The sequence below is a fragment of the Lutjanus erythropterus genome, chromosome 13, assembly GCF_056507025.1.
Source record: "Lutjanus erythropterus isolate fLutEry1 chromosome 13, fLutEry1.hap2, whole genome shotgun sequence".
In the NCBI taxonomy this organism is placed as follows: Eukaryota; Metazoa; Chordata; class Actinopteri; order Lutjaniformes; family Lutjanidae; genus Lutjanus; species Lutjanus erythropterus.
In genome coordinates, this window is record NC_139329.1 from 4,951,538 (window position 1) to 4,963,741 (window position 12,204).

A 12,204-nucleotide genomic window follows, 5' to 3' on the forward strand; every position below is an offset into this window, starting at 1 on the left:
GAATCGATTTTTTGGTTGGCGCTTTGGCGCTTAATCCATTAGCGTGGTGCTAATGTAAAATCGGAATTCCCATTACAAATTATTAGAAAATTATAAATTAACATTGCGGTGATATTACCTTAACAAACTGATCTGCTTTATCTCACATGCTTTACATAAAATGTTGAATGTTGAAACATACTGCTGACTTCACATTGTTAACTCAATCTGCTACTCTGGCTTCAACACTTCACAATGACCAGTTACAGCAGCCTCAAAGGGTCAAAGCTCAAACTCAGAATTCTGAATGGGAAATACAGCTACCACTTGTGAGAGACTTTGTGTGTCAGGAGAGGTCAGCACAAATATTTATATTTTCTGTTTCATTTATTGTTCACCAGCAGGAACATCAAGATTTTGCACTAGGCACTATAGATTATTTATTCATTCAGTTCTGTATTTCATTTGATATATTTGGCTTTTCTATTTTTTTCTGATGGCACTAGCTTAATGAACAAGAACAGCTAAATGCAGCATAAGTGTACTTCAAAGGGTATTTTATCTACGTTTTTTATATACAGTATGGTAATGACGGTGTTGAAATAAAACACAAAAAGACTGACTGACATATGATATGTCTTGTTTTTGGAAATATGAGTCATGACATACAGTCTCTACAAGTGAAAGGTCTAGTGCTGACAAAACAAACAAGATCGCAGTAAACTGTAATATCAAATCACAAAACATATCAAATCGATATTGTGACAGTATTGAATAAGGAGTTAAGTGTATCGTCCCAGCCCTAGTGCACACTGGGTCAAGCTAATGTGCATAAGTACAGTATTCTCCTGCACTGACCATGACAGACTCTCTGCAGTTACAGTGAGTCAATCAACATAATGTGATCTTCTGCCAATCCACATACAGAGATGTATTTTATCCAAGAGGTCAGAGCAAGGACTTGAAGCTGCTAGAGGTCGGTGTGTTGCTCACAGACACTTTATCAGATCCGACACAAGAGCTGGACTCGTGGTGCTTTGGTTGAAAGACAGTAACTCTGTGTAAGGCACACGGTGCCCTCTCCCTGAACTACTGTACAGCACTTCTGATGGCATTCATCCAGTGACTACTTGCTGCTTTCAGGACTGGGAGCTCAACAGTCAGAGCATTAGCTCAGTGGTTCATGTTGATTGATGTGTTCATTTAGCCTTATTCAGTTCACAGTTTTGGACTTGAGAATATAAACAATCTTGAGACATTTCCATCTGTGATGATCTGTTCTACATTTCAGTGTGACTGGATGTCATAGTACCCTATAAATTTAGTGATAGTATTTGAAAAATGAAGTGTATGTCGCTGTGTGTGTATGTGATACCACTGTTCGTGACTGGTGGACGTGTTTGGAAAGTGTGTGCGTGAGCGTGCGGGATGAGAGCTGACCTTCCGTTCTTTGTCTCCGTACTCCAGGCCCAGTGTATCCATGGCACGCACGATGGCAGCCAGAGATTGGATGGTGTTGCTGTAAACAACAGGCTTGTACTGCTTTACGTCGTCACCAGAGAAACCGTCCTCGTGGATGATCCTGAACACACACACAAACACACACGCTTTAGTCAACGGATAAAGTAGGATTGGCATTACTTTTGTGCACAGACACAGTAACAACAGCTCCTCACATTCCTTAAACAGACAAATATCAGTACCCAGAAAACACAGAGGCAGAATTTGTCAGGACACTGACAGGTCTAGGATTTTTACAATTTTTAATTCAGACATGTCACAAATTATCACTTTTAAATAAGATCATATGAAAATAAGGTGCCAATGTAGTGGATGTGTTTCTGGGATATATTAGGAGGTTTTGGACGAATGGGGGGGTGAAAAGTAAAAGAGAAACACAGGCGGCTGAAGGAAGGTTACAACAGAAACACCAAAGAAAGAGCGAGCATGACTTGGGGGGGCAGGGAGGGGAGAGTGCATAACCAGTAGGCTAAGGTGACATTTAGGCACACAGTGCTAGCAGCAGCCCATCCTGCTGTTTTAAATGTCATGCTGTCTTTCACTGCAGCTAACACGGACACACCAATGGACAGGCTCAGAGATGTTTAGATAGTTAGCCAGACAGTCAGAGTGCTCGACACAGAGATGGGCGGCCAAGAACAACGGGCAGGACACCAGAAAACAACAGCCTGATACACAAAGACAGATACAGGTTGGATCAACATTGTGAGGCAATTCAGACAGACAACATTCCCAAAAGAAGTTAACTGGGGTGAACAAGATCTCCTCACAGAGGGGACTGGGGATGGAACCCAGCTCCTTCTTGAAACATCTCTATCAACTTATTTGTCTAGTCCAGTATCTAGTACTATCCCGAAGTAACAGTGCATATCACGAAGATTAGCCAATGGACATACCATCCACAAATCCCTATGATGAGAGAAAATACTCTTACCATCACTAATCGGCCACAAAGTGGTACAGGACTAATTAGTGAAAAAAAAGCCCTGCCTCTACTTGGGAGTATTCTTGATGTAATCCAGATGATTAAAGTAAACCAGCAAACACTGCAGACTACTGACTGTTCAGAGCAGTGTATTGTAGTCAGTGTGTAACTTTAGCAAGTGTCAGAGAGGGTGTGTGTCAGTCCGATTGCTGTTGCACTGTGTGGAGGAAGCAGTGAGCAGCAAAGTTGTTGGCCGGGCAGTAAATGTACAGTGAAGGTGAAAGTTGTGAAAGTTTTTCAGTGAATAAAATTTGCTGTGTGAACACAGGTGTGTGTGTGTGTGTGTGTCTTGTTTTTGAGCTGTGGGAATAGCGTCGCTATAATGATCTGCTTCACCAACATTAAGGCAGTGCGACAGTTCAGTGGAGCACAGCTGAGATGAGCCATTTCACGGAAGTTTTACAGCAATACAGCCATTATACTGTATAGTCAGGTAAAGTGTTCTGATGGTATGAAAAAATTGATTCTGCACAAGCCCAGAGGTTAAGGTTAAGTGTCATTCACACCCTGCCTTACTTTTAAACAGATTATTTCAAAAAGTTTAAGTGTCACAAAGTATCCAAAATGTGAATTTTAAAGTGAGAAAAGTTTTTTGATCAAAGTGGAAGAAGAGGAAGCAACAGGCTCATTCCAAGACCACCAAGAGCATAATCAGACCCAGAGGCTTCTTCCTTAAATCTATGGGGGTATTATTAGAGCAGTGTTATTTGCAAATGCGTGTGGAAAGCCAAATACAGAATATAGCTCCCGCCAGCAGCTAGTTGGCTTAGTTTAGCATAAAGCCTAGAAATAAGGGGAAACAACTAGCCAACCAGCACAAAGTCTGCCTACCAGCTCTTTTCAGCTCATTAATTAACATATTATATCTCATTTCTTTAATATGAACAAAAACCTCAGCATAACAACAACCAGTTGCCACAACTCCAAGAAGTTACTGCTCCCTGCTAAATAAGATATAATAGGCTAATTCATCAGTGAGCTTTAGAGGTGCTGGTATATCAGATTCAAGGTAGTTAGTTGTTGTATTTTTTACAGTATCATAATAGAGATAGAGCTGATAGCATTCCCTTCAAAGACTCGGATTAACTTATCCACACGTCCTATCCAATCAGAGCCTTGTCTCACTCCCAACTTGTCATATACCAATGAAATGTCATTGCTCCTCAGCGATTCATACAGATGCAGAGAGTAGCCGTTCACAGCTGAAACTGACGCACATGGCTTTCAGGTGACTTCAGTGGAAATCAATCCACAGCTGAAAAAGACGCCTCAGGCACTTGATGTAGTATAAAGACAGAGACAGTCCACACATGGAGGAGGTGGGGGACACAGGACTTTCACTCGGGGAGAGCAGGGTTCATGGTGCCATGTGAAAACAAAAAGTTATTAAAAGTTGAAAGGTACATGACGTTATGTACGTCATGGGACTTGTGTCAAAACGTGACGTGACATGTGAGTAAGGGAGCATGGAGTGACATGCAAGTTATGTACATCACATGACTTTCATGTTGTGAGTCGCTTCAGTGACACATGACCTTCATCACGTGGCTTTTGTCATCACTGTAACCCCAAACATGGTATTATCCAAAATCTAACCAAGTATTTTTTGCGCCTAAACCTAACCAAACTGCGATCCTTTGACAGGGTTAATCACTTGTTAAAAAACAGCTTTCTGACCATGTCACATACTGCAGCCATAAGGGTACCTTTTGCCTTAGTTCAGATGTCGAGGGGTGGTGATATTTTCTTGGTGTGTGACGAATTGGGATGAGTTGCTCATTACTACCCTGTAGACTGAAGAGCAACATGATGTCCACAAAATCATCATTAACTGTGTACCCAATACTCCTTGTAGATGATGACTTGAACTACTACTAACACATATAAAAAAACCTAACTGAAGTTAAGTCTTTAGAGAGAAACTTATGTAAACTAAAAAGGGTGACCACAGATGCTTCATCAAACTGTTAATTAAGATCCTACATCCATATAATCTTACACAGATTGCAAAGCAACAGCATGGCCTTCTCAAATAGTTTTGTGGGATTTTATCTGTGACATTTTAATTAGTTTTTTTTTTCCCTCTCAGACATGCACAAAAAAACAAACTCATTCATACACACACTACTCTGTCTTCAAAACACCTCAGCAGTGTGTGTGTCTGGACATCTGACAAACATGTGCCACTATACATCTGTATGCAAGTTGATGTGCGTGTGTCTGTGTGTTTGTGGTCTTGAGGACAGCACGGTCCCGGGCAGTGTAATGTTTCAGATCAATCAGGCAGCCTGCCAGTCCTATATAAATACACCAGGCTTCTGTTTACATCGGTGACTTTCACACAGAGGGCCACAGCACAGATCTGTACACTGGCACTAGGATGACTAAATGCTTTATTCTAATATATATGATGTTCACATCATGTAAAGTGTCCAACAAACTTTCACACAAAGCTGCAACATATGTGAGAATGTATCTAAACTGCATCACAGTAGAAAACAGATATTGACATCTATTTTTGTATCTCTATATGTGTTTGCCTCATTGTCAAGTCTTTCCTTTCCTCTCTTACTCATCTTAATGACCTGCCAACTAAACACTTTTCCTGACATTCTTTCTTTCCTTCCATCTTCCCTTTCACAAGAGAGGTGAAATGAGGACAAAGCTTAATTGGATGCTGCAGTCTCTGCAGAATCAGTGTGTCGAGCTGAAGATGCCAAGTGATGCTTTCACGGTCACATGAAACACCAGTCAACAACGATTTAAAAAATAGAGTCAGGGACTCCTCAAACCATATCCCAATACATCTTTCTAACATTATATACTGCACATCAACCTGCATCATGACAATAACACTTCTGTGAAGTTTTAGAGTAAGAATGTTGTACTAAAGAGATAGGTAATATGCATTGTGGGATGTTTTTCTAAACCTGGAGTAGAGCTGAACTCTTCCATGTGATCTTTAACCTGTTCAAGTAGAAGCAAGTGTGTGAGGATTGTTGGAAGAACACAGTGGAATCATTAGTGTCTTCCGAGAAAGTTAATTCTATTATCCTTACTAACCTAAGAGAGAGAAGAGAAGAGAGAGCAAGAGAGAAGGGATGACAAAAAAAGAGAGACTATAGTTGAAAAAGGAAGAAAAAATGAGATGAAGTACATATTTAAGATAGGTGTTGTAAATGTATCAAGGACTTGTTTTTGTGTGTGTATGTGTGTGTTGGGCTGGCTGGCTTGCTGACGTGAGCTTTCATGCATGAGGACCTTTTCTCATTACCCACTCTACAAGCCCTTCTGTCAGCAAAGACAGAGCTCTGAGTGTGTGTGTGTGTGTGTGTGTGTGTGTGTGTGTGTGTGTGTGTGTGTGTGTGTGTGTGTGTGTGTGTGTGTGTGTGTGTAATTTCCTGTAGCTCTGGCACAATCTGCACGGTGACCTGAAACATAGTTTAGTTTCACACCGAGCCAGACAGATGGACACAGAGACAGACATATGGGCAATTTAACCACAGCATTATTCCATGATATCATTACGTGGCTGCCATTTTGGAAGTCAAATAGCAGGTGTTCAGTGTAACCCCAAATTTTGGTAAGTAATCAATAATCACATTAAATGATTGGTATTTGTGGCTCACAACCAACATGCCTTTTGGATGTTTATTCATTATTAAATCAAATCACTTAATAAAAAAAAAATAACTTTTTCCAAGTTCTGAGTGTGATAAGAAGTGATACAGTATGTGTGTACATCAAAGTCACTTACAATTCAACTTCCCAAATTCATGATCAAATCAATCGTCTGCAGTCTATTCACATTTTTCCAGCAGTGAGCATGGATGTATTATCAAGACGTGAATACCAGACCCAAAGACGGCTCCTATTCAGTCCAATGAGAACTGCTCGCCCGGAAGATACACTAAAAAAGTTTATAGCTTATGGGTTTATCTCCAGGAGTATGTGGCCCACTAAATTAGGGCTGGGCAATACATCGATATCATATTAATGTCATGACATGACACTAGATATCATCTAGATTTTGGATGTTGTTGCACTGTGATATGGCATAAGTGTTGTCTTTTCCTGGTTTTAAAGTCTGTAGTAAAGTAAAGTGAAGTAATTTTCTTCGACTTGACCAGATTGCTCTAGCTGTTGCCCATTTGCCTTTACCCACGTTGTCATTATATCCACATTATCTCATTGTGTTAATATTTTGTGCACCAGTACTCATCTCTTCAATATTGTTGCAATATTGATAAATATTATATATATAAATATTGAGGTTTTAGGCCTGGGCATTAAATCAACAGCAAAGTGTATCAGCAATAGATAAGTCATTAATAGTCACTAAAATGTTTCACTTAAATGCATTAAATGTAAACCACCATGAAAGCACATAACCAACACTCCAGAGCTCATAATCAGCCCGTCATATCCTGTGATAATGGAGCCAGTCATTTAACAGGATGTTTCCACCCTGGCTCATAAACAGCAACAGTGACGCGTGAGATGACATGAGCAGTGTGACAAAATACCGATCAGCATCACACATCCAATTGTGTACCAGTCAAATTAACACACATACTCCACACGATGATCATGTCATGAACGCAGTGGTACAGACAGTAACGTCAAAGCCACAACAGCGTTTGCCACAGCCACACATGCTCAGACACATGCTTGCATGAACAGGATAGAGAAGACAGACAGTCTATAAGGATACAGAGCGGCTGCGAAGCTGAGAGTGTCGTCGAACAACAGTAAACTTCCTGTCTCTTCAGGCTAATGTTAGCCAGCAGCAAACTGCTGTTCAGAGACTGACAGTTAAAATCTCACCTCCTGTTCTGATTGAGGAATAAACACCCTGTGTTGATGCATCTCCTCAAACATTTCTCATCCAGACTTGTTTAACTTCTGCTTCTGTTTTTCTCACTGCAAAGCTTCACTAAAGCAAACTGTTACACTGCCTCAGTTTCAGGTTTATTTACATCTGCATCCACAAGATCACATGAAATCACATTGCCTATGAGATACTGCAAGGTCATGCTCCACTCTGGTACACTGATATAATAATATTATCAGGTTACTTTATAGCAGAGGTTGCGCTAGACTTTTTCATTGTCTGTCATTTTGACAGACAGGGTCATAAAAATCCTGTCATAATCTATTTTTACCCGTCACTTTAATTTTTAAAATGATAATAATTACATATTCAATAGCATTTACTTTTCATTCATTTTAAATTAATATTCAGTCCGAACAAGCTGAACAGAGAATCCACACCGTACCTCTTTTATCAACACCATCATCGTTATTGGGCTTTTTGAAGAAACTTCAGCTGCTGACACTCAGCTGCTGTGACACTAGGTGTGTTTGAGATGATCCAGGTCTGCGCAGAATTGATCAGCGGTGATCGCCGCACAGTGCATGCCGGTTAGATTTGTGTCTGACTTGATCCTGACTTGCACTGACGTCATGCACATGTGGGCAATGATAACCTCACGAGATCGAGGCACCCACAGTTTGTAGAGCCAGGCGCCGCAGCTGCTCTCCACCGACTGCAAACGCCTGGCTGTCACCTGATTGACAAGCTGACAGGCTCTGATTGGCTCCTAATTTTGACAACAAACACCACGTGTTGTATAAAATACTAATTTTCTGTGTAATTGTAATATTTAATGCTGGACATATCGGTCTTCTGTTGTGCAAAGAAGTTTGAATCTGTCAGCAGCAGATATTTTGTGTCTGATAATAATAAGGGTTATACATATATATATGACTTATCAAAAGAACAGTTTAGTGCTTTATAATGCAGATAAAAGAACAGATGCGTCAAAAGGAGGATCTCTTCTATTTTAACTTCAATCAACGATCAAGAACACACTTTATTTCTTCAGCTATGAGTATGATCTGCAGACTACAGTTAACCTACAGGTGATCTAACAGGATGTTCGTGTCCTCTACTCTCTCGTAAGTCTACTGAAAACTGTCCAACTTGACTGCAGCTTTTTGTCTCCACCTCCTGCTGTGGCCGCCTGATCTCATCTACTCTCCAGGCGAGGCGCAGTTCATCTCGAACGCACCTAATAGCTAATTAATATGCTCACTCGCCACCAAGTGGTCAGGGGTATGAATTGCAACCTGTCAAAATGACAGATGACCTTCAGATTTTTCCGTCACCGTTTTAAAAAAACGGTCAACGACGGAAAATATTCGGTTAACGCGACCCCTGCTTTATAGTCAATGTTTTATTATGGACATCCAATTTAATTTTACATTAAAGAAAAGTTACAACAATGTTTGTATATTCTGTCCATTATAGTTCTTCTTCTTGCCTTAGGTAAGTTTTCAGCGCTGTGGTGGGTGTGATATCACGGCCAGTTTGCCTGCTGAGCACATGATGTGACCATCGTACAGAACATGTGTGTGACAACGACGGGCACAGAATCGGATATGGAACACTGACTGGTCGGTCACCAGTCAGGGCCAGTCACGCTGAAAACCGTCCGGTTCCAGTCTTTGGCCAGTCAATCGGTGCATTCCCAATCTAGATTTCTCTTTATACATCCATGGCTGTGGGAAGCTCCTCCATGTCCTTTGTGCATTGAACTCTGGGAAAATAGTGCAAATCAACAGCACACTGAAAACTGGTCGTATGTTTGCTCTCTAGTCTAGTATACTTCATTTCATCACTTCTTCAATGAAAACAGTCATTTCAAATTATAATAATAATTAACTTTATTTATATAGCATCTTTCAACGCACAGTGACAAAGTGTTCAACGATAAAATTAGTAAGTAGCAGGGATTTGGGACCCACCTGCTTTGCTTTTCCTGGTTCCAGTCAAGGAATCTAAACTCCTTGGTTCCACTAACTAACAAAGATAGCGAAGCACTAATCACAGAGGAAGAGCAATATTCATCCCTTTATTGATCAAGGATATTGTGTTTTTCCTAGGATTATGAGAGAGGAGGGCCACCTGTACAAGCAGCTGACTTCATTCAGTCGTGCCCATGTGGCTCCACCAGCCATCACTGAAGGTTTTTCTTTTGTTTTTTATGTACTTAATATCCTTAGAAATTTAAGTAAAAGAAGCTGATGAATGTATTTTTGTAACATCAGGCTTAAAAAAGTCAGGATTGTTTGTTCAGCAATGCAGTTGCCATTATGGGGTGTAGCAAATGTTAGCATCAGCCTGCGAGCTAAACCAGGCACGCCGAATGGCCAGCTTATAGGCAATTAAGTAATGACAACCACCCTTTGGTTCCATCACACTGTGGGATCTGGTGTGAATCAATCTGACCTTCAAAACCTCCCCTCAGGACCATATGTGTGATGTCACCATTTCTGACGCCATGTTTTTCCAGTTTATGACAGTCAGTCTTTTGATATGTGCTTTTATACAACAAAATTGCATTTACAATAACAATTTATATATTAAAAAAAGAAGTGAAGTGTCCTCAGTTCCCCTAAAATGTGCCTTTCGTGTGAAGGTGACCCTGTGGCTCCCGTCATCAGACTGATAGACACATGCTTGGGGCTGTGGCTTTTACATTTTATCCAATCAAAAGCCAGACAGTGAAATACAGTACACAGCAGTGTAGATGGTCTGTATCTCTGACTGCCATAAACACAATCTGCCAGATAAAAAAAAACAAAACAAGCAACAACAATGGAGAAGACCTTGTGGTCTATGCAAGACTTCTCTGCTGTATGTGCTTTATACACACACATATACAGTAGGCACACACATTATATCAAACACAAAATGCCTGCCTCTCTCCTCTCTGTCTCCCATTATCCCCCACACTCATATTTTTATCCTCACACCTACTCATGTGAACACACACAAACACAAAGCCTACAAACTGCACTGTGCAATTAGGTCTTTATCTCTCCTCTGCATTGTTGCTACCACTGTTTGTCCTGACACACACGCACACACACAGAGGATCCTGTGATTGGTTCTTTATCACTATGCTGTGCATCCACTCACTTTGTGGTCTTCGACGACAGAGCTCTTAGTCGTGACAAAGTGCATACTGACCGACTCCTGTCATCACTGCCGGACAGAGTTACTTACACAACCTACTGTGTGTGTGTGTGTGGTGTGTGTGTGTGTGTGTGTGTGTGTGTGTGTGTGTGTGTGTGTGTGTGTGAGTGTATTAGGGGAACGTTAGAGCAAGTGCAAAGAGTGCAGGAGAAAGGGAGGATAAAATGTGATGGGTGAGAATGGGTATGAGAGAGCATGAAAGAAGAGGATGATAATCAGGAAAAGGTTATAAATAACCAGTGGTGTCAGTAATACAGCCCCCACCCTGCCTGACTGACACACACACACACACACACACACACACACACACACAGTGAAATGGAGGCATCAGCTGCTCCGTCATTTGGCTCCACTAACTTGCCATCACACCTTGAGGTCAAGCAGAAGCATCCTGAGCACACACTCTCTCTCACACACCTCCAAGCGCTGGGTTCCGTGTCTGTTTGTTGTCCTGAAACACCCATTTTGCAGTGCATTTTCTAGTGCTGTTGCTCCAGGGATGGTTATGTTGATAAGCTGGTCCACCACTTTGGTCAAGACAGTCAGTTAGTCAACTGTTAGTCAGTGGGAGGAGTCGTAGTCAACCACGTTTTCATTTATTCATAAGTAAAAGAAAGCAAAGGAAAACACCTCAAACTCCTTGTCATTCTGACCGCATTTAGCTAGTTAGACTGGGACACAGTCTGAGCCAAATGAATGCCAGTTTGGCGGCTGAATGCTTATTTAAAATTTAATCGAAATCACAATGGCCCACAGCAATTTTCAAATCGCAGGATGTGCAAAATACGATAAATGCAAAATGTGTGTCAAACTTCCATTTTAAATTACATGGTTGCTGTATATCATATGCTGCAGAAATGGTGGGGACAGATGGCTTGAAGCAGTTGGGGAATGATTTTGTAACTTAGGAGTTAATTTTTTCTTTGTATTAATAAGTCCATAAGTATTTATATTTGTGAAGTTGGAAGTTATTTATTCCCATGTTTTGAACAACAAGGTTGTACAACAATCAGGGCCCCGTTTCCCAGAGCCGTTGGTCGTAAGTTGTATTTTAAGGTCTCCCTTAAGGTCACGGGCTGTTTCCCAGAACTGGGACAACCTTAAGGGAGACCTTAAAATACAACTTACGACGCACGTAGCGCTACGAAGGCTCTGGGAAACGGGGCCCTGTTCAGTCTCATTCCTGGTTCTTCTGACACATTCAGAATCATTATCCTGTTTGATGTTAGCATTTAATGGCCATGTTGCTTTGTGGCCAAAACTATACTTTTAAATAATTCAATCAGTATAACAAATGTGCAACAACTAGTCGAATATCTTTAGTCAGGGGCAGCCCTAATGTCAATCATCTGATGGATTCCCATGAATTTTGATACAAATACTGATGGCTTCCATGAATTCTAATGACTTTGATCATAGAAGTTTCCACTATCTCAATGTTTAGTGGATGGAATGGCACATAGTTCTGTACAATCTTTGTTCCTAAAAGGTGTATCCTACTGACTTTGGGTTTGAGAAAAATGTCTCAACAAATGTTGGATGTATTGCCATGAAATGTGATACACACATTCACATTCCCCACAGGATGAATTGTGATCACTTAAATGATCCCTTAAAAATGAACTTAACAAAAAGTCAAAACCTGTAAAAACTTGAACATGATGTATCCTCAGAC

At 40.8% G+C, this 12,204-nt stretch overlaps 1 protein-coding gene across 2 annotated transcripts in view; it reads right to left on the reverse strand.

The window, feature by feature from the left end:
• gnao1a (guanine nucleotide binding protein (G protein), alpha activating activity polypeptide O, a) overlaps positions 1-12,204 on the reverse strand; it is a 142,963-nt gene that overhangs the window by 109,658 nt on the left and 21,101 nt on the right. For both annotated transcript variants that reach the window (XM_084733568.1, XM_084733569.1), the window contains exon 3: positions 1,420-1,561. In XM_084733568.1, coding sequence (XP_084589694.1) covers positions 1,420-1,561 — 142 coding nt within the window. The remainder of the gene's footprint in view (positions 1-1,419; positions 1,562-12,204) is intronic.